The 23,005-nt window shown below is 47.2% G+C and overlaps 1 protein-coding gene across 3 annotated transcripts in view; it reads right to left on the bottom strand.

The window, feature by feature from the left end:
* Positions 1 to 23,005, bottom strand: part of LOC119953863 (arginyl-tRNA--protein transferase 1-like) — an 80,323-nt gene that overhangs the window by 29,828 nt on the left and 27,490 nt on the right. For 2 of the 3 annotated variants that reach the window (XM_038778458.1, XM_038778460.1), the window contains exons 2-5: positions 20,394 to 20,457; positions 15,007 to 15,069; positions 12,069 to 12,172; positions 744 to 923 (exon numbers count right to left, since the gene is read on the bottom strand). In XM_038778458.1, the coding sequence (XP_038634386.1) occupies positions 744 to 923; positions 12,069 to 12,172; positions 15,007 to 15,069; positions 20,394 to 20,457 (411 nt within the window). The remainder of the gene's footprint in view (positions 1 to 743; positions 924 to 12,068; positions 12,173 to 15,006; positions 15,070 to 20,393; positions 20,458 to 23,005) is intronic. The other variant, XM_038778459.1, reaches the window with a different exon arrangement.

The raw sequence follows: 23,005 nt of genomic DNA, 5'->3' as shown, positions 1-23,005 counted from the left end.
GGATGTTGCTTGGTATGGAGGGAAGATCTTATGAGGAAAGGTTGAGGGACTTAAGGCTGTTTTTGTTAGAGAGAAGAAGATTAAGAGGTGACTTAATTGAGGCATACAAAATGATCAGAGGATTAGATAGGGTGGACAGTGAGAGCCTTTTTCCTCAGATGGTGATGGTTAGCACGTGGGGACATAGCTTTAAATTGAGGGGAGATAGATATAGGACAGATGTCAGAGATAGGTTCTTTACTCAGAGTAGTAAGGGTGTGGAATGCCTTGCCTGCAACAGTAGTGGACTTGCCGACATTAAGGGCATTTAAATAGTCATCGGACAAACATACAGATGATAAGGGAATAGTGTAGATGGGCTTTAGAGTGGTTTCACAGGTCGGCGTAACATCGAGGGCCAAAGGGTCTGTACTGCGCTGTAATGTTCTATGTTCTATGTAATCTCTCTGTTAATCTCCAGTTGCTAACTTCACTGCACTACAAAACTCTGATCCATCATTTGCATCTTCAAAGTGGATGAATTTGCACTTTTTCACACTGAACTCGTGTTCTCTTGCTCGCTGAATCTATCAACGTCTCTTTGCAACATTCCGCATCCATCTACACAATTTAACCCGCCTAACATAACTTTGTCTATTAAATGGAAGTGAATGTCCTATTCCCTTCCCTGCCACCCCCCCCCCCCCCCCCCCCCCAACCTCTGTGTGGCTCATTTTTCCCCCCATAGATTGAAAGAAGCTCACCAGGCCAGGTCTGGCTGTTGTTCACAGTCCGCTGGTCCGATGCTCGGTTTCCTTCTGACCAGTTTTCCTCGGAATTCTCGGGGCGTGTCCACGTTGTCTGCCCAGCAGTCAACTTCCCCTGTCCAGCTCCAGGGACTTGTTCCCCGTTAAGGCACTTGGTGCCCTCCTCTGGGCTAACCCCTTCACAAAGAAATGACCCCTCAGATTACAGTGATAACAGCAAAGAAATGAACAAAAAAACGCAAAATTGTATTCGTGGCAAATACACAATCAAATTTCAAAATCTCGGTCAATGTAGTTCTACTATTATATATAATGTATAAACATTTCTTTCAAATTCTCCCTCATCATTATTCTCTCCCAACATTTAGATAAATCTTCCTAGAGCAAAATGATTAGAAATTACAATGATTTCTGTAATGAAAACTTAATGTGGTCGTTGTGACTTTGTGCTATAGTGTCTCAGGCAATCGTGAGAATCAGGCGATAGTGAGTCAGCAGCCAGTTTTAAATATCACAGCAATGATAGTCCCTTTGACTTCCAGATTCATATTGGTAGCAGTGGGCAGCACGGTAGCATGGTGGTTAGCATAAATGCTTCACAGCTCCAGGGTCCCAGGTTCGGTTCCCGGCTGGGTCACTGTCTGTGCGGAGTCTGCACGTCCTCCCCGTGTGTGCGTGGGTTTCCTCCGGGTGCTCCGGTTTCCTCCCACAGTCCAAAGATGTGCGGGTTAGGTGGATTGGCCATGCTAAATTGCCCGTAGTGTCCTAAAAAAAAGTAAGGTGTAAGGGGGGGTTGTTGGGTTACGGGTATAGGGTGGCTACGTGGGTTTGAGTAGGGTGATCATTGCTCGGCACAACATCGAGGGCCGAAGGGCCTGTTCTGTGCTGTACTGTTCTATGTTCTATGTTCTATAACTAGACTACAGGAAAGTTATTATTTCCTCTGTGCCTTACTTCAACAGCGTTTGTGAAAAAATTGGACAACCACTTTGACATTTCAAATTTAAAATGTCTTCTTAAAGCAAAAAGTAATAATTTTGTGATTTAAAAACAAAATCAAAAAGGCTGCTCTAAATCGCTGTTAATCTATGTGGATCTTAAACAGATTGAGGGCTAAATTCAACTATCGGTGGAGGGGTGGGGTCGAGACTGAGCCAGGCAGACGGTGAAGGTTTACGTTGGAATGCTGGCTGGTGATGAGGTAGACCGGGTGCTGTTGCCATCCCATAATCCTTGGGTTAGGGAGGGAAGAAATTAGCCTGGGCACCATCTCCCTAATTGTCATGCACGGACCCTTGATGGAAGAGGGTTGGTCTCGATGGTCATGCCTCCGATTGTTGAATGGTCCCTGCGCACTTCAGGTAACTTTGAAAGGGGTGAACCACAGGGTGGGTTCTGCAACAAGCAGGCAACCTGCTTGTACAGATTGCTGCCCAAGTGGTGAAGGTGAAAATGGCCATTTCACCGTCGAGGATCAGATAGGAGGAACGGTCACTGGTGTGAACATGGGAGCAGCCTTGGGATTACATAGAACGTACAGTGGAGAAGGAGGCCATTCGGCCCATCGAGTCTGCACTGACTGATTTAGGCCCTCACTTCTACCCTATAGCCGGGCAATTTAGCATGGCCAATCCACCTAACCTGCATGTCTTTGGACTGTGGGAGGAAACCGGAGCACCCAGAGAAAACCCACGCAGACACAGCACGGGTTAACTCCTTCAGGAGAGGGAAGGAAATATGGGGAAAACATAACACTAAAAAATCTTGCCATTGATTTCATAACCGACTCTCCACCATTCAGTCAAATCCACCTCAGGCGATTCGCTGGAACTATCAATTATTTCCGAGAATATATCAAAATGGTAGAATACTCCCAAACAACGCCAACCACTTTTATCAATTATTTTGAGATGCAAATCTCCTTTGTGCCCATTCAGCTGTGATGTGTGATCAAATTCTCCTGAAGACTATGGCAATCACTTTTTGCGATATTGGAACAAGATGACAGCAAATCAGCAGCGTATTTTAAAATGGAAAATTGGGAGAGGTACATAAAACAGCTGCCTTAAGAGTAAAGGATTAACTCTTTTTTTTATAAATAAACATTTTATTGAGGTATTTTTTGGTATTATAACAACACAATAAACAATGTACTTGAAACTATAAACATAGTGCAAAAGCCATCTCCCTCGCTTATAGGTCCACCTTTATTAACCCCCTACTCTAAACTGACGACTAATTTTCCGCGAAGAAGTCGACGAACGGTTGCCACCTCCGGGCGAACCCTAACAGTGGCCCTCTCAAGGCGAACTTGATTTTCTCCAAACTGAAAAAGCTAGCCATGTCCGATAGCCAGGTCTCCGACTTTGGGGACTTTGATTCCATCCAAGCTAATAATATCCATCTCTGGACAACTAGGGAAGCAAAGGCCAGAACGTCTGCCTCTTTCTCCTCCTGGATTCCCGGTTCTTCCGACACTCCGAAAATCGCCACCTCTGGGCTCAATGCCACCCTTGTTTTTAACACCGTGGACATGACATCTGCAAACCCCTGCCAAAATCCCCTAAGCTTCGGACATGTCCAGAACATGTGGACATGGTTCTCTGGTCCTCCCGCACATTTTGCACATCTGTCTTCCACCACAAAGAATCTGCTCATCCGGGCCACTGTCATGTGAGCCCGATGAACGACCTTGAATTGAATCAGGCCGAGCCTGGCACATGTGGCGGATGCGTTGACTCTACTGAACACATCTGCCCATAGACCATCCTCTATCTCTCCTCCCAGCTCCTCCTCCCACTTGCGCTTCAGCTCCTCGGTCTGCGTCTCCTCTGATCCCATAAGTTCCTTGTAAATTTCAGAGACACTCCCTTCTCCTACCCACCCTCTGGAAACTACCCTGTCCTGAATCCCCCTTAGCATTAGAGCGGGAAGGTTGACAACTGTTTACGTAGGAAGTCCCGCACCTGCAGATACCTGAATTTATATCCCTCGTCAACCCAAAATTCTCCTCCAGTGCCCTCATACTCGGAAAGCTCCCCTCTATAAACATATCCCCCATCCTCTCAATCCCTGCTCTCTGCCATATCTGGAATCCCCCATCCATACTGCCCAGGGCAAACCGATGATTATTACAGATTGGGGACCAGACCGATGCTCCCTCTGCTCCCACATGTCTCCTCCATTGCCCCCAGACTCTCAGGGCCGCCACCACCAGGGGGCTGGTGGAGTACTGTGCCAGCGGGAATGGCAGACGCACAGTTACCAACGCCGCCAAAGTGGTGCCCTTGCATGACGCCGCCTCAATACGCTCCCATGCAGACCCCTCCCCCACCACCCACTTCCTGATCATGATTATATTCTCCGCCCAGTAATAGGTACTAAAATTTGGCAGCGCCAGCCCGCTCTCTCCCCGACTCTGCTCAAGCATTACCTTCCTTACCTTCCTTGGGCAGGCAAGCAAAGCCAAAGATCACTTTGTTGACCCATTTAAAAAAGGGCCGTGGAATAAAGATGGGGAGACATTCAAACATGAACAGGAATTCATCTTCACCGTCTGCAACCTCCCAGCTAATGACAATGGGAGCGCGTCCCATCTCCGAAAATTGTCCTTCATTTGGTCTACTAGCCGCGTCAGTTTTAATTTATGCAGCCGGTCCCATTCCTCGCCACTTGAATGCCTCGGTACCTAAAGCTTCCCCCGACTAATCTAAATGGCAGCTCCCCCAATAACCTCTCCTGTCCCCTTGCCAGGATCGCAAACATCTCATTTACCTCATATTTAGCTTATACCCTGAAAACCGGCCAAATTCCCCTAGAACCTTCACGATTTCTTCCATCCCCTCTAATGGGTCCGATACATACAGAAGCGGGTCATCTGCATTGAGCTGCACACCCCACATCCCCCGGACCAGCCCCTTCCAGCCCCTTGAGGCTTTCAGAGCAATTGCCAACGGCTATAGCTAGCGCGAACAACAGTGGGGAGAGGGGAGACTTCCGGTGGCGTTCGCGAATGGAGCGGCCGCAGCAAAGAGGCTGCCGCAGATCCACAAAATCGCGGCTTTTTTCGGGGGTTTTCCCGGCGGGTTCTCAAAAAGAATTAAAGCCCCGCAAAATCGGCCTTGCCTCCCTCGCCCTGCTCAGGCGCCAAAGCCTCCGTTCCACGGAGCGGAAGAGAAAAACTACAGGAGAGACTGGTCCTGGTCAGCGGAGCAGCTGCACGTGGAGGAGGAGTGGGGATCGCAACAAGAAACTGCTTGAAAGTCGGACCACGGAGCGGATAAGACAAAAACAAAATAATAATTTTTTTTATTCAACTGTTTTTTCCCTACTCCTGAAAATGTAAAAAAGATTTTCAAAAAAAACTTTTAAAAAAAAATTATTTTTTATAAAAAAAATCATTTTTAAAAAGGAGAAAAAACCCTTAGGGGTTTGTTTCTTTGGTGGGGGGGGGGGGGGGGGGGGGGGGAAGAATCTCTTTTTCGCCCCAAAACCCAGGGAAAAAACAAAGAGAAAGGCACATAACAGGAATATGCCTACAAATAATAATAAATCGGGAGGGGGGGGGGCGAGATGTAAGAAGGAGCAGTAGCGAAGGCGAAGGAAAAAAAAGCAGGAGCTGCGGCCGCGCAGGCAGGCGACCCCACGGAGCGAGGCGGAGGTTCAGGCAGGAAGCGGAAAAGCTGGCGAGCCGAGCAGCAGAGCAGGACGTGGCGACCATCCCCCCCCCCCCCCCCCCCCACACACACACACACACACACACACACACACACACACACAGAGAGGAATGGAGAAGCGTGCTGAAAACAGAGAGAAATGCCGTAAAGGAGGAGATAAAAACGGAGACAAACGCCATGAGGGAGGCTCTCAGGACAGAGCTCCACACAATGATGAAGGAGATGCTGGCGGAGACATTTAGAACAGTACAGCACAGAACAGGCCCTTTGGCCCTCGATGTTGTGCCGAGCAATGATCACCCTACTCAAACCCACGTATTCACCCTATACCCGTAACCCAACCCTTAACCTTACTTTTTAGGACACTACGGGCAATTTAGCATGGCCAATCCACCTAACCTGCACATCTTTGGACTGTGGGAGGAAACCGGAGCACCCGGAGGAAACCCACGCACACACGGGGAGGACGTGCAGACTCCGCACAGACAGTGACCCAGCCGGGAATCGAACCTGGGACCCTGGAGCTGTGAAGCATTTATGCTAACCACCATGCTACCGTGCTGCCCTTGTGAGACAACGGACAAAATGTAGCGACCCATCGATGGCCTGGAAAGGAAGGTGGAGGTGCAGGAGAAAACAATTCAGGCGTTGGAGAGGGCCGCCTCAGACCAGAGCGACAGGATGGTGACTCAGGAAACCGAGGCTGGTAACGACCCAGGGAGCCTAAGGGGGATAGTGGAGGATCAGGAAAATAGGTCCAGACGGCAGAATGTTAAAATAATGGGCCTGCCAGAGGGGATGGAAGGCAGAGACCCAATATAGGCTACGTCACCCAAATGCTGGGCAAGCTCGTGGGAAGGGAGAAATTTCCAAACCTCCCAGGGTGCACAGGTCGCTCCGACCCAGGCCCAAAGCCGGGGAGGAGCTCAGAGGGATTATTGTGAAGCTGCACAGGTTCCAAGACAGGGAAAAGATCCTAAAGTGGGCCCGGCAGGCGAAATCGAGCACGGGGGAAGGGAAGATCAGAAGGGTATAACAGGACATTGGGGCGGACCTTGGCCAAAAGAAGGGCTGAATTCAACAGGGCCAGATCAGCACTCTACAAAAGTAATGTGAAATTTAGGGTGTTATTCCCGGCCAAACTCTGGGTAACATTCGAGGGGAAGGAGCTGTTTTTTAACACTCCATCGGCAGCGGAGGAGTTCATTAGAGTGAACAAACTGGGGGGGAGAGACACGATAGCTGCAATGGCCATCATGAAAGCGACGGGTATGGAAAAGAAGGGAAGAATCGGAACAAAGAGCGGAGGACAGACTGCAAACAGAGACAATAAGATCACAAACTGTACACGCGTGTTTGGTGCACTGCGCGGGACTGTGCTGACTCGTTCCCAGGCTCGTTCCATCTCACAATGCAATGGGGGGGAGCGGAGCAAGGTGAACGAGGGTGAGAAAGGCAGGCATGATTGCGAGACAAGGGCTAGCAAAAGGAAGGTAAAACAGGACCAGAGCAGGGCAAGTACTGAGAGGGGGGGAACCGTACTAGTGAGGAGGGCCAACACGGGAGGGCAGGAAGAAAGGAGGGCCGTGGCGCGCCTCTCAGGGGAGAGGGACGCCTGGCACAAAGAGGGGGGGGACAGGGCAGAAGGAGGGAGAAGAACATGGGGGGGGGGGGGGGACAGAGGGACAGGGACTATGGGGGAGGGAGAGGAGTCGGGGGGAGAGCGCAGAACAGAAGAGAAGCAAAGAGAAGGTTGAGGGGCAACGAGAAATAACCCGGGGGAAGACAGAAGGAAGGTGGGGAAACCACGAGAGCCGAGGGGGGGCTACTCCCCCTTTTTTCTTTTTTTTTTTCTCCACTCTGTCCGGAAAGTGAAAGAAAATCAGAGCCGAAGCCGGGGGTGGAGGAGGCGGCAACGGGGAAGGGGGAGGTCCCATAGACCGATCCAGAGGGCAATGAAATGCATGTAGGGTCAGTTAAACAAAGGACAGACTAAACCTCTCCGTCTAATAAAGGAAATTAGCGCGGGCGAGAAAAATGTGATGTGTATATATACACACAACTGTTTATAAATATGGGAAATGCCAATAAAAAGATTTATAAAAAAAAGGAAAAGAATTTGGTGGTAGGAAGTCCTGTATTCGTAACCTTTGAATGTAATAGAAGGTTTCCTTTGTAACTATGTACACCATTGTAAATAAGGAAACGTGATTATGTAAACTATGGTCACGGATGCAGGGACAACCTGTGATATATATGTTGTTGATATGCTTGTTGTTCTTGTTCTGTTTTTTAAATTTATGTAAATTTTGATACTGTGTTAAAATTCCAACAAAAATACTTTGAAAAAACAACAGTTTGGAGAGGTGGCATTCCTGTCTCATCCCCCGGTGCAGTCTAAAATAGTCCGATTTTGTCCTATTCATCCGTACACTTGCCACAGGAGCCTGATACAGAAACCTGACCCAGTCAATAAAGCCCCGCCCGAGTCCGAACCATCCCAGTACCTCCCATAGATAATCCCATTCTACCCGATCAAAAGCTTTTCCTGCATCCATTACGATCACTACCTCCACCTCCCTAGCTTCCGGGGGCATCATGATCACATTTAACAGCCTTCTTACATTGGCCACCAGCTGCCTGCCCTTAACAAACCCCGTCTGGTCCTCCTCAATAACATCCGGAACACAATCCTCAATCCTGGAGGACAACATTTTGGCCAGCAATTTGGCATCTACATTCAACAGGGATATCAGCCTGTAGGACCCATTCAGCTCCGGGTTCTTGTCCCGCTTCAGAATCAGCAAAATCGTGTCCTGTGACATCGTCGGGGGCAGCACCCCTCTTTCCCTTGCCTCATTGAACATCCTCATCAACACCGGTCCCAATATCCCAGGAAACTTTTTATAAAACCCCATTGGGTACCCGTCCGGCCCCGGGGCTTTACCCGACTGCATGGCCTTCAGACCCTCCACTATCTCTTCCAACCCAATCGGGGCCCCCAGCCCTTCTACCAGCTCCCTATCCACCTTTGGGAAATTCAGCCCCCCCCCCCCCCCCCCCCCCCCCCCCTCTTTAACAAGCCAAACTCCCTGTGGCCTCCGCCGTTCCCTTAAAAGCCCTGCCTCTGGGGTCTCCGCATACCTCCAATCGATCTGTAATATCTCCTTATCCAGTCAGTCCATCTCTGCCCTGTCCATCTTCTCCCTATGAGCCCGTATCGACATCAGCTCCCCTCTGACCACTGCCTTCAGTGCTTCCCAGACCACCGCTGCTGAAATTTCCCCCGTGTCGTTGACCTGCAGGTAGTTCTGAATACATTTCCTCAGCCGCTTGCACACCCCTTCGTCAGCCAAAAGTCCCACATCTAATCTCCAGTGTGGGCGCTGGTTACTGTCTTTACTAACCTGCAGGTCAGCCCTGTGCTGAGCATGGTCTGAGATTGTGATCGCCGAGTACCCCGTGTCCACCACCATTGTCAGTAAGGCCCTGCTCAAAATGAAGAAATCAACCCGGGAGTACACTTTATGCACGTGTGAGTAGAAGGAGAACTCCTTCACCCTCGGCTGCCCAAATCTCCATGGATCCTCCACCCCCCCCCCCCCCCCCCACCCCCCACCCCACACCCCCCATCCCCACACAATTGCCCGACAGAAAAACACCAAAATCTAAACAAGCACACCTCCATCCCCCAACAGTGCAAATGAAAACCTTACCTCACTCAGCTCTGTAACTGGTCCCAAATCAATACAGAAGGCATTACAAACAGCTTCCACAAAACAAAAAACGAGCAACTTTAAAAAAAAAGAACAGAGAAACAAAAAGAAAAAAAAACATGAACACTGCAGCAAAGTTCAAAAGTTCTCAGTCCACCACCAGTCCTTTCCTTTTCACGATGTCCAGCTTGTCCTCAGGCGACTTGAAATAAAAGTGCTGTTCCTCGTACGGGACGCAGAGACAGGCCGGATACAACAGTCCAAACTTCACCATTCGCGGCTTCCTCGTGAGTGCTCTGTGAGCCCTGTCCACCTCCAAGGGTCGTGAGAATGCCCCATCCCCCAACAGCTTCTCAAACATATCTGCGATGTATGCCCCAGCGTCCGCTTCTTCGGACCCCTCCAGGAGCCCAACAATTCTCAAGTTCTGCCAGTGGGACTTATTCTCTAGGTCCTCCACCTTCTCCAGGAGCTTCTTCTGCTGGTCTCTCAGCATCCCCACCTCCAACTCCACCGCTGTTTGATGTTCCTCCTGCTCAGCCAGCGCCTTCTCCACTTTCTGGATCGCCCGAGCTTGGGCATCCAATCTAAGCTACAGCCGCTCAATCGACTCTTTGATTGGGTCCAAGCAGTCCCGTTTCTGCTTAGCAAAGCCTTCCTGAATAATTTGCATCAGCTGCCCCGTTGACCACTGGGTCGACAAACTAGAGGTCCGGTCCTCCGCCATGCTGTCTCCCGCTGCAGCTTCAGCACAAGCCTTCTCTGTCTTTCTGTTTCTGCCTTTACGAGCACTTCTAGTCCTTCGCTCCATGCACGATGTGGGAATTCAGTACACAATTGCCTCTGTCTCCAGTTTTACAGTTCAAGTCCGGTAGAAAATCGTGGAAAATGGTCCAAAAGTCTGACCCGAGCGGGAGCCACCAAATGTGCGACTTACTCCTTCATAGCCGCCATCGGAAGTCCGTAAAGGATTAACTCTAAAGATAATAGCTGCTGAGCAACTGCACAAGGAGCTATGTTACACTCGTGGAGAGGAGATGACTGATAAGGATCTTGTAGAGCAGCCTCAGTTAGGTCGTTGTCTTGTAAATAGTATGTAAATAAATGGCTTCGAACAAACGTCCATTGACTCCAGCAAGATCTCTTCTGGAATAGGAAGCCAAAGAATCTCAAGAGGGACCCACAATAACAAATCCATGTCATCCACATTACATCATTGTACAAAGTACAAATTGCGTCACACATGTGGGAAGCAGGAACAGGTCCTGTTCTATATATTGGGACGAGATTAAATGGAATCCTGCGAATCTGTAGCTACGAGACAAATTAGGTGTCAGCTTTGCATTTTCGTCTTTGAGTCAGGAGGCTGTCTGTTCAAGCTCCACTCTCTAGTTCTGAAGTACAAATTCTAGGCCGACACTCCAGTTCAGTGCTGAGGGAACCTTGGTGCCACCGTTTAGAAGGGATGTTAAACTGAGGGCCCATTTGCGATTTTAGATGTGGATAAGCACTCCCACAGCACTATTTAAAGAAAGATATCTCCCCAGTTTCCTGGTGGATATTTTTATCCTTTAAGAAAAATCATCCAGTTGTTATCATGTTGCTGATTGGGAGCTTGCTGTGTGCAAATTGGTTGCCATGTTTCGTTCATTACAACAGCAACTACACTTTAAAAGTTTTTCATTGGTTCTAGAGTGTTCCAGAACATCCCAAGGGTGCGAATGACGCTGTCTAAATGCACGTCTGCCTTTGTTTTCTACATGTTCTGAGCATTAACAAACAATCCTAATATTCTAAATAGCTGTAGCAGCCACATTGTGAACAGGAAAGGTTCTACTGACAGTAAATGATAGATGATTAGCGCTGTCAGTTGAGACTGGGGGCACCAGGAGAACTGAATAGTGGCAAGGTTTAAATTTCACTTGAAAAGGCAGATGTGGTTTCAGTTTTGCATCTCATCTGGAAGCCAGCATGTCTGACAATGCAACATCCGTTGCTGTGCTGAAGTGTGTGCCTAGATCCTGTATTAAAGTCAAGTGGTGCTTGAGATCAATGATTTTCTGATTGAGAATGGAAAGTGCTACCACTGAGACAAGACTGAGACAGTTTGCAGCATCCATATGGCAGTGTGTCAGAAAAGATCCTGGATGGCATTTAATGCTCCCCCTCAACAACCCCGGAAGGCAAAATGGGGGCTGCTTAAACGGGTGAGAAACGCAGGTATGGGCATGTAATTTCCCCACATTCACCCCCCGCACCCGGATTAAGGCAGGAGCGGGGATGTTAGGGGCATGCCTTCATGCCCTTGGGCCAATTGAATCCCTTGAGCAGTCAATTAAGAGCCACTTAAAGGCCGCACGGCACTGTCACTGGTATTCTACCAACAGCACATGGGCGGGTCACCAGGTATGCCTGTGGCCTCGTGCCAACCTTCATCTCAGTGGGCCGCAAGATTGAAATCAGGCTTGATCACTAACCGTGATCCCATAAATAAGATTCAATACATTTAATACATGCCAAATATTTCATAACTAGTTATAGAAAATGCTCAATCATTATATATTAATAGAAATACCATCAAAACATAAGAAATATTTACATTTTGGACACAGAGGGAGCGCACGGCTCTCACAGTCAATGTTGTGAGCAACCAGCATGTACCTCACTTCATTTCACTTGCTTTATGTACCTATAACCTCAGTCAGGAAAACACAATGCAGATGGAAACCAACAAAATGGGGCAACCCTTCACATGGGCAACAGTCAACAAAACGTCTCCTGGGCCGCATTCAGAACCCTGATGGGTCGCATGTGGCCCCCGGGCTACAGGTTGGCCATGATTGCTGTAGACTGCCCCACTGGCAGCATGGGACTGCCCTGTGGGAAGACCACTACCCAGTACCACCACCACCACAGTGCTGTCATATTACCGGAAGTTTCCTTTATTATTGTGTCCGTACGTGTTAAATGCTTCCGCATTTTCTTCAGAACTCGGCGCTGTGACCTTGATATCCGGAAGTCCAAGACGTGGCATCTGAAACAACAGCAAAATGGCTCATGGCAAGAGGAACTGAGGCTTCACTTGGGGCTCCTGGAGGTGCATAGAATTAATTGCATCAATATGGAATCCAGCCATTCAGCAGAACTGGTCCATGTATTAACTCCATTTCAGCCCAGCTCGGAATCAAGTCCATTTACTTGCCCAATATCTACGAAAGTGGCGTATTTTGGCTAATGATCATATCACACGCCCTTGACTGATATTCCTCAATAGGGAAGCCAGGAGAATAGGCACTCTCATAGTCCACAAAGGCCCATAGACATCACTCTCCATTAGAGAGAGACAATTGATTATAAAACGCAATACAACTCCACAAGGTAGGGCCAAGGTGACAATTGATTATCAAGGTCAATATAACTCTGTAAGATAGGGCCAAGGTGAGAGGGCAAGCTGGTATGGGGATGGAACCAGTGTTATTAGCATCATTCTGCATCACACTCCAGCAGTCTAGCCCCCCCCCCCCCCCCACCCACCCAATATTTCATTGGAGAATGGCTTAGGCTATTAACTAACAAACAGCTTTATTAACCATTAAATGGATAAGCAAACAGAAATAATGGCACCCTGTAGATTGCACCCCTACATGTAGATTGTTTGCAGATACAATTTTAACTTTCACTCCTATAAAATAGAGACTAACCAAACAGTTGAATCAACTAAACTGTAGTGTAAGGTGGACTGGACACACAGCTTCTTGATGTTAACATATGAATGGGGGTCTGTTATTGACTGCCCACAGAATCTCAATCTGACCAATGGATTCAGACAGACTATGTAAATAGTTTCCTGTTGAGAGAGGCATCAAAAAACTGAGTAACGAGGGTGCTCTCCTGAGGTTAGTATATTGCTGTGTTACTGGCATAGAGCACTGCCCCCATTGAATATTCATGAACCTCAGTTTGCAGCCCTATACTCCACTCCTGACCTGCTGCTGATCGCAACTTGCCTAGGAATCTGCTGAATCCTGTCCTCCAAATCTCAAATCTGAATTACTAATCTGTAGTTACGGTTACACTCACTTCAGCAACAGTTCTCCCACCTCCCCCTATCCCCCAGCTATGCCTCTGAGGAAGCCAGTGCCTGCAAACAGATTGCAGACAAAAATGATGAGGAGAGATCATGATGGCAGATCTACATGAAGGATAATGCCCTTAGGTAGTTGGATGGAGCGAGTGCTGGATGGGTCAGAGTCCACTATTCAAGTATCTGTTATATTTTCCTGTCACTTATATAATGGAAAAGCCAGAACCCTCGCTGCTGTATCTGCTCTCTTTATGTTGCAGGATGGAATCATTAAGAACAAGCTCCAACACTTGCAGCATCAAGGGATAATATCCTAGCCCATGGTAAATAGAGAATTAAACACAAGGGCAGGGAAAGAATCATCTCTTTTGCCGTTAATGGATTTAAAGAGAGAAATCTATTTAATTATTGAAAGAAATCTATTGAAACCTCTTTTAATGATAAGCTATTAGTTGATAACGGGCAGAAAAACTTTAATTGCATAAGTTAAAATGAGAAAAGCAGAGATCAAAGGAAGTGATAGGGCAAGTGTTTATCTCAATACAACTTTAAAATTATGGTCAGAGGAGCTATACACTGTGCTTGTTCAGGGAGCATTTGATGAGACAGAGTTCAAGAGCTTTATTCAATATCTAACACATATTGGTCCTAGGAGTGTTTGATGGGATAGATTGGATGGACCTCTACTCTGCATCTAATCTATGTTGTACCCACCCAGGGATGTTGAAGGGACAGTGCAGAGGGATCTTTACTCTGCATCTAATCTATGCTGTACCCACCCAGGGATATTAATGGGACATTGCAGAGGGAGCTTTACTCTGTATCTAATCTATGTTGCATCCATCCAGGGATATTGATGGGACACTGCAGAGGGAGTTTTTCTCTGTATCTAATCTATGTTGTACCCACCCAGGGATATTGCAGAGGGAACTTTACTCTGTATCTAATCTATGTTGTACCCACCCATGAATTTTAATGGGACACTGCAGAGGGAGCTTTACTCTGTATCTAATCTATGTTGTACCCACCCAGGGATATTGCAGAGGGAACTTTACTCTGTATCTAATCTATGTTGTACCCACCCAGGGATATTAATGGGACACTGCAGAGAGAGCTTTACTCTGTATCTAATCTATGTTGTACCCACCCAGGGATATTAATGGGACACTGCAGAGGGAGCTTTACTCTGTATCTAATATATGTTGTAGCCACCCAGGGATATTGATGGGACACTGCAGAGGGAGCTTTACTCTGTATCTAATCTATGTTGTAGCCACCCAGGGATATTAATGGGACACTGCAGAGGGAGCTTTACTCTGTATCTAATCTATGTTGTACCCACCCAGGGATATTAATGGGACACTGCAGAGGGAGTTTTACTCTGTATCTAATCTATGTTGTACCCACCCAGGGATATTAATGGGACACTGCAGAGGGAGCTTTACTCTGTATCTAATCTATGTTGTACCCACCCAGGGATATTGATGGGACACTGCAGAGGGAGTTTTACTCTGTATCTAATATATGTTGTAGCCACCCAGGGATATTGATGGGACACTGCAGAGGGAGCTTTACAGTCTTTGACTGTAGATGTTGCACTTTCCCTGACCTGGGAGTTTTGATCGAGCCACTAAGTGAAACCTTAGCACTGACATGCTTACTGTTTGATGAACTGCAAATTTCACAACTATCGAAAAAAAATCAATTGCTAAACTTAGTAAACTATTTAATACTTTAAGAATCGCGAGCTGAATTTCAGAACAGATACCTAAAGCCATGCTTACCTCATTGGGTAGGTGGGGCAACATGTAATAGGCATAGTAGCTTTATACAGATATTTCCCACTCCTAGACAATGTAAAAACAATTGCAGTTAACATCATACACCAGGTATGGACAGATTAGCTAACTATTCCTAGGCATCTATGTATAAATTGTCTGAACTGGTTATAACATGAATCTTATTTTTTTAATATTTGTTCTAGTGATGTCGACATTGCTGATATTTATTGTCCATCACTAGTTGCTCAGAGAATGTTAGAGTTGACTGGGTTTATGACAGCTGAGTGACAATGCTGATCGAGATCAGGTCAAAACTGCAGAATTACATTCATAAAGAGTTGAGTTTTTAAACAGCTGCAGCTTAATAGCCACATTTACCAAACACGTTTATTTTTTATTTTTCAATTCCAATTGTCAAACTGCCATGCTGGAATTTGAACAATTATTCTCTGAACTATTTTTCTATTAACATAAAACTACAACACTATCTAACTTGAGCTCACTCCCAAGTACATAAAACAAAAGCACCTGAACCCTTGCAACATATTCTAGTCTGTAACTCAGTCCCGTGAGTCTGAGTGCTCCCTGAACACACTGAAACAATGCAATGCCACAACTGTTACTGTCTTTGAACAATCCATAGTGTAGCAATGGAATGGGACAATTGTCAGCATTTTTCCAACTGCAGAGTGCCCCCCGCCCACTCCATGTGTGGGGGCCTCCAGCTTCATGGAGGTAGCCTCCTTGTAATAATCTGGGAGGGATGCACCAGAGCCTGAGCTTCCATACTCCGAAGAGTGGGCTGCGGACCAGAAAGATCGATTCCCACACCCGCCCCTACTTGGGCTCCAGCAAGCCATCTGGAGGAATTTCTCCTTTGATTAGACAGGCCTACCTGCTTGGTTGCACTGCATGTTTACCTCTTCCGAGGTTCCATGTTGAAACACTCTCTCCTCTCGATCCCACTCCTGCCTCAACAGTGTCCACCTTTCTCTCTGATTGGGCAGGGACTGGCAGTACCGGGGGTGGGGGGAGGCAGCCCAGCATGTTAATTGGAGGTCACCTCCGGAAAAATAGCTCCCCCACTCTGGTCCTCAGGAAGTGTCGGTTTGGGACCCTTCCTTGGTCCCAGGATAGGAGTCTCAAAGCCAATGGGAAAACAAAGCATTCTGCAAGAGCTCAGAGCACCTTAGTTTGAGGCTCTGGAACTGAAATGGTGTGTGAGAGATGAAATGTAGGAATCGGAATCTGTCCTGATGAAATCTTTGCAGCTTTCAGTTGGGAGCTGAGAGCCATTCTTCCTTTAACCTGGATACTGCAGAGTTTCTACTGTGTGAGCAAGGGTCTGTGCTTTAAAAGTTATCAGAACGCCTGAGTCTCTGGTACCTGTGCTGAATCAAGTGTGATGTCATTACCTTGGGTGTGGAGGGCAGAATGAATCCCAACTCCCAAAATATTGAGTGCAAATTTAATCTCAAGCAAGGTGAATACTAAAGTCTGTCAAACTGCAGAAGGTTGCACCCTCACAATACCACATACCCCCAGCCTCATACACACCTTTCCCACATTCTCTCTATCTTACACACAAGACAAGCGAAGCTTGCTGGACGGCTGAATTTCCTCTGTGTCCTAACCTAAGGCCAAGTGTATCAGGTCCACCGATTCCCTGCTCCAATCAGCCAATGCATTATGGGGTGGGCCAACTGTGTGCGACCCAACTACTAACTGGATTAACTGGCTAGACTCATCGAGGAAGCTGTTCAGCTGAATTCCTCAAACTGTAGCTCTGACCAGAGAACAGCAGAAACCCCTGTCAGCGCAGAGACCGGGTAATCTGAGATAATAAATAAATGCAAAGTACTGCGGGTGCTGGAGACCTGAAATAAATACCAAACACGCTGGAAAAACTCAGCAGGTCTGACAGCATCTGTGGAGAGAGAAACAGAGTTAATGTGTCGAGTCCAATAGGACTCTTCTCCAGGCGCCAGTTTATCTCGGGTCCAGCAGCTTCCAATTTGCAATGGGGAAGAAAGTCAGTTCACTGCTGAGGAAGCACATATCATGGCGGTTTGCGTGGGGCCAGTGATTCCCAGTGCTGGGAGTTTCATAGAGTACATAGAACAGTACAGCACAGAACAGGCCCTTCGGCCCTCGATGTTGTGCCGAGCAATGATCACCCTGCTCAAACCCACGTATCCACCCTATACCTGTAACCTAACAACCCCCCCCTTAACCTTACTTTTTAGGACACTAAGGGCAATTTAGCCTGGCCACTCCACCTAACCCGCACATCTTTGGACTGTGGGAGGAAACCGGAGCACCCGGAGGAAACCCACGCACACACGGGGAGGACGTGCAGACTCCGCACAGACAGTGACCCAGCCGGGGATCGAACCTGGGACCCTGGAGCTGTGAAGCATTTATGCTAACCACCATGCTACCGTGCTGCCTATGGCGAGTTTCCTCGCCATAGGCCCTGTCATGAGCTAATTAATAAGTGGAGCCCTGTAAACGGAATGAGTTGAGGTATGCCAGCCTACAGAAGGGCAAATGTGGGTCCAATTGGTCACATGGCAGTAGCCCTCAAGAGAGAGCATTAATGACTCTTTCGAAATTGAAACCAGCTTAGCTCCTTTCTACAGGATATGAATGGGATAATGGGGGTTGGGAAGAAACTTGGATCTTCTCTCCACCACAATGATGGGTATCCCAGATGTGTCCGCAGTGGTACATGTACCAGCCTGTTCCGTGCAACATGGTGCTTTCTCCATCTCCCATAAACAATGGTGAGGTCAGCACTGCTGAGCATGGTAGGCATGCCCCTTAGCATAACCGAGAGCATCATGTCCCTCCCAATGATTTTTTGCCCCCTGTACGGCTTGGCTTTAAGGCTTTGCGGCCTTTCGCAGTTTGAAGAGGGAGCGGAGTCTCTGCCTGAATGGAAGTTACTGCCATTGACTCAACCTAGTGACCTCAGGCAGGAATGGAAAGCATGGAGATGTGCCAGCACTTGCATTTGCCACTAACCAGATCTCTGAGGCAGCAGGGGACCCCCGTCTCAAACCCAGATCCCATGCAATGTGAATTGCGACAGAACAGCCTGGAACCCAGTCTGCGAAAACCACGTGCTTCCCAGGGCCGGGGAATTCTCTGGAAGTTAATCCCCATTTCTGGGCTATTGCCAGCCAATGGTTGGCGCATTGACAACATCACCCATGGAAACTATGCCCAAAAGGATCTGCAGTATCGAAAGCAGCAGGCAAACCGGATGGCTGCCAAAGCTTGCACAATGTTACCGGTGGTGAATAACTGTGGTCTGATTCTTCTATTTTACTGTTATAGTCTGAGAAGATCCCAGAGCTGTGGGATCGGTACACCACAAATTACATAGTTTAGTTTTCTGACATCAAAGATTCTGGGAATCTTGGACAGGAAGAACACATGATTCTATCCCACATAGGACACCAGTTAATTGACTGAGGTTTTTTTGCCTATAGCCATTTGACTCCTAAAAATATTTTTAAGTTAACCACTTGGGAGTGTCTGTGGTCAGTCACTCCACTTCAAAGATCCTCTGGCAACTGTGTAATATTTGAAGGGGTGACTTCTTCCATTGCACTATTTTGATTGGCCCCCAACAATTCATCCCACTTTCTTCCTGATCAACACGGCCGGAAAGTGGATAACTGGTTCTGAAATCAGAAACATGGGAACAGGGGAGGGGAGACCATTCCGACCGTCAAGCCTGTTTTCCTATTCAAATAGATCACGGTTCATTTGGATATCCACATCCCTGGATACCCTTCCCGAATAAAAGTCTCGGCTTTGACATTTTCTATTGACACAGAAGCCACCGCAGCTGCTGACAGGAGGGAGTTCCAGATTCCACACACTTTGTGTGAAAAAAAAATGTTCCATATGTCACCACTGAATGACACAGCTCTAATTTTAAGGCACTGCCTCCGTTTTCTTTTTCTGGATTTCCCCACCAGGTGTGATGGTTTCTGTCTTGCGATCAAGTTCTTTAATCACCTCAGTTAAATCAGTCCTTCAAATTTCTATTCTCAAGGGAAAGTTTGTGTCCCCGTAATTTAATCCATTTGTCAGGATTCGTGGTTTTCCGAGTGTTATCGCGTTTTCGAAAGGCGTCAGTCATTGGCACTTTGTGCTGGAACTCGAGTCTTTTTTACCTCAGGGCAGAAGTTTAAAATTAGAGTATAGTCTTTCAGTGGGAATGCAGGAAACATTTTTTTAAAACCAAGGCTGTGGAATCTGGAACTCCCTCCCGTAAACAGCTGTCGTGGCTCCGGGCAAATAGTGCAGAAGGAGGCCATTCGACCCATTGAGTCTGCACCGATCATCCGAGAGAGCACCCTATCTTGCCCTGCCCCCACCCCATCCCAGTAACCCCACCTAACCTTTTGGACACTAAGGGGCAATTTAGCCTGGCCAGTCCACCTAACCTGTACGCCTTTGGACTGTGGGAGGAAACTGGAGCACCCGGAGGAAACCCACGCAGATATGGGGAGAACGTACAAACTCCACAGCCATCCATCCAAGACTGGAATTGAACCCGGGTCCTCGGCGCTGTGAGGCAGCAATACTAACCTCTGTGCCAATGTGCCGCCCCAAAGACTTTTTAGGGAAGGGTATCAGGGGATGTGGAACCAAATAAGATAAATGGGCCATTGAGCCATGATCTATTCTTGCTCCAACCATTCACAATCACCAGAAAATCTGACTATAGGGCGGCATGTGGCGCAGTGGATAGCACTGGGACTGCAGCGCTGAGGACCTGGTTTCGAATCCCGGCCCTGGGTCACTGTGCGTGTGGAGTTTGCCCATTCTCCCCATGTCTGCATTGATTTCACCCTCACAACCCAAAGATGTGTAGGTTAGGTGGATTGGCCATGCTAAATTGCCCCTTAATTGGAAAAAAAAATAATTGGGTACGCTAAGTTAAAAAAAAAAGAAAATCTGACTACATGTTGGCAGAGTATTGGATCATGAGGTGTCACAGCTTACAATCAAATGTGGAAGCTGCCCGTCTTCAGGACCCTCCCCAAAGATCACAGATGTTAACTGCAGCATCCCAACTAATATCAGCTCACCCATTGTTGACTGAATATTAAATAGGGGTCTTCCATTGTCTCTATTTGTCAGTGCTGCACAGGGCAGTCCATCTCCTACTGAGGCACCCAGGCAGTATGTGATCTTATTTGAAGGAACGAGGACTGAAGGTGTCTAAAGCAAGCTGAGATCCATACGAATTTCTCAAGACGTCAAGACTCAAGTGAATTGAGCTTGCTGTGCATCAGATTCTCTACAAGATCGGTAGTCTGTAAATGCGCTTGTTTTATAATCAGTGCCACCAACAATCATTCACTCACCTGACCCAGCCTTCGTTCAACAGGAGCTGGTAATCGTGGACTGTCAACTTGTGAGCCATGAGACCTGCAGATCAAAGAATAAACACTTAGTAATGGAGATCAGGGATTATGGGGAGAAGGCAGGATAATGGGGATGAGATAGCCAAGATCAAATGACAGAGCAGACTCAATGGGCCAAAGGGCCCAATTCTGCCCCTGTATCTTCTGGTCTCATGGTCTTACAACACTACTTTCACTGTGGAGCAGCCTGAATTGTGTGGTCCCCTGCTTTGCTCCCAATGTTTAGCACCACTAACGTTAGGATTCATGAGATATTCCTCCCTTGATCAACAACAAAGACTATTGTCGTGAAGTGAGCCTTTATTCAAGATACCAACATTCTCCTCCAGGTCAGAAGTATTTGGTTCATGCCCCACATCAGGGACGTGGGCCTAGGATTCAGATCGACGCTCCAGTGCAATACTGGGGCAAATGCTACACTAACAATATGACTGAAGACCCATCTATCCTCTTGGTTAAATGTAAAAGCTCCAGTGATACTATTTTGAAGAAGCTCAGGGAAGTTCGCCTCAATGTCCTGGCAAATATTTATTCCTTAGTCAAATTCATTTATTGACCTTTTTGAGCTTTCCATACGAAATAAAGTCAGATTCAGAGAGAAGGCCTTTAAATTTGTAACAGTTATTGATTTCCTGTTCATAGCATCACCGCCCTGCCACATGACATCCCGGCTTAGACTCCCAATTGGGCGCAGAGGTCCCATTTTGCACGGTTAATTGGCCGTCTTCCCATCAGGCAGCCACTAATTGATATCCAACGCTAGATTCGCTGAACTAGCAGAGGCGGGAGTGAGCGGACTACTCGCCTTCCACCTCCCTCACTCTGCTGAAAGCTGTAAAGTCCAGCCCCTAACTGGGGGCTAGTTTAGCTCAGTTGGCTGGACAGCTGGTTTGTAATTTAGAGGCAAAGCTAACAATTCCTGGTTCAATTCCCGGCTGAGGTTATTCATGAAGGCAGAGCTTTCTCAACCCAGCCCCTTGTCTGAGGTGTGGCGATCCTCAAGATTAAATTGCCATCATCAGCTCAAGAGGAAAGCAGCCCATGGTCATCTGGGACTATCATTACTTTGGGGCAACACGGTGGCGCAGTGGTTAGCAATGGCCTCACAGCACCAGGGACCCGGGTTTGGTTCCGACTTCGGACAACTGTCTGTGTGGAGTTTGCACATTCTTCCCATGTCTGCGTGGGTTTCCTCCGGATGTTCCGGTTTCCTCCCACAGTCCAAAGATGTGCAGGTTAGGTGGAATGGCCAAGCTAAATTGTCTTTTAAGTGTCTATAAGATTAGGTGGGGTTATGGGGGATTGGGTTAGTTAGGGTGGTCTTTCGCAGGGTCGGTGTTGACTCGATGGATCAAATGGCCTCCTTCTGTACTATAGGGATTCTATTCTATTGATAGTTAGAGCCATGAGAAAGGATGAAAGATTTGAGAGGTTAAGGGACATTTGGACGGAGAAATGGTTTCAGATAAGAGGGACAATGAGCAAGTGCATTGTAACTGTCATCCCGTACTCAACAAGAGCCTCAACATGGCCAAAAACCTGGAATAAAAGGAAGAAACGAGTGTAAAAGCACTATTGTGGAGATTCTTATCATTTGACCATGTTTGAGAAACAAAAAAAAACCTGCCAGAACTTCACCAGGACATGATACTTGCACGCTATAGCTGGGAATAAATGATAGCGGTTTCAGCAGGAGAGATGATAACACTCATTCAAATAAGAGATGACAAAGTTCCACTTTAAAAGCGTGAAGGGACAAGTCACCTCTTTTGTGGATTTGTTGCCTGCATTGGTGACTGATCCCGTGACATGTCAGGCATCTAAAACTGTATTTGTAGATTAAACAGCCCTTAATATCCACACCCACATATGCACACACACTTCTACACACATGAACTGCACAGTCTCGCTGTCTCAGCAGAATAATTACATTGTAATGGTTATATTTGCTTTTCCTGATTCACTATTACCACAGCCTTTGTAAACAGAAAGTTAGACTGAATTTCTTTATAAGTAAGCAATGTCGCCATAGTCCCAGTTGGCCATAGGCTGCTTTCCCCAGAGGGGGAGAGCTGACTGGTGGTGATTATCCCGAGGGTCAGCACACCTCAGGCGAGGGGCAAGGTTGAGAAGGTGGGGCCTTCATGAATAAGCTCAGCCGGTACGGGAATTGAACCCGCGCTGCCACGCCATCGCCCTGCAGCATGAACTAGCTGTCTAACCAACAATCTCTTTATACAGCTTCAACAAATATCAAACTGTATTTTAGTTTTCCTTTCAATTATACTAGCAAATACATAATAATTTGGATAAAATATTTTCTTGTTACTGTTAATTATCAAGTTTATCGATGAGTTTCCCATTTATTACTTGGACAATAACGGAGGAATTTGGTTTATGCCGCATACGCACAGCCCTAGGAATAAGGCGGAATCGTTCCCAAACTTTTTGATGCACGATCCTTGTAAGCATCCGGGAGTTAAGCATCTAGTCTGGATTGAAGTTCACACCCAATGCTATCCTTACCACAGACACTGATGTCACCAGTTATT

Source organism: Scyliorhinus canicula, chromosome 19 (genome assembly GCF_902713615.1).
Source record: "Scyliorhinus canicula chromosome 19, sScyCan1.1, whole genome shotgun sequence".
Classification (NCBI taxonomy): Eukaryota; Metazoa; Chordata; class Chondrichthyes; order Carcharhiniformes; family Scyliorhinidae; genus Scyliorhinus; species Scyliorhinus canicula.
Note: the sequence above shows the minus strand (reverse complement) of the source record. Positions and strands in the feature narration are given on the sequence as shown.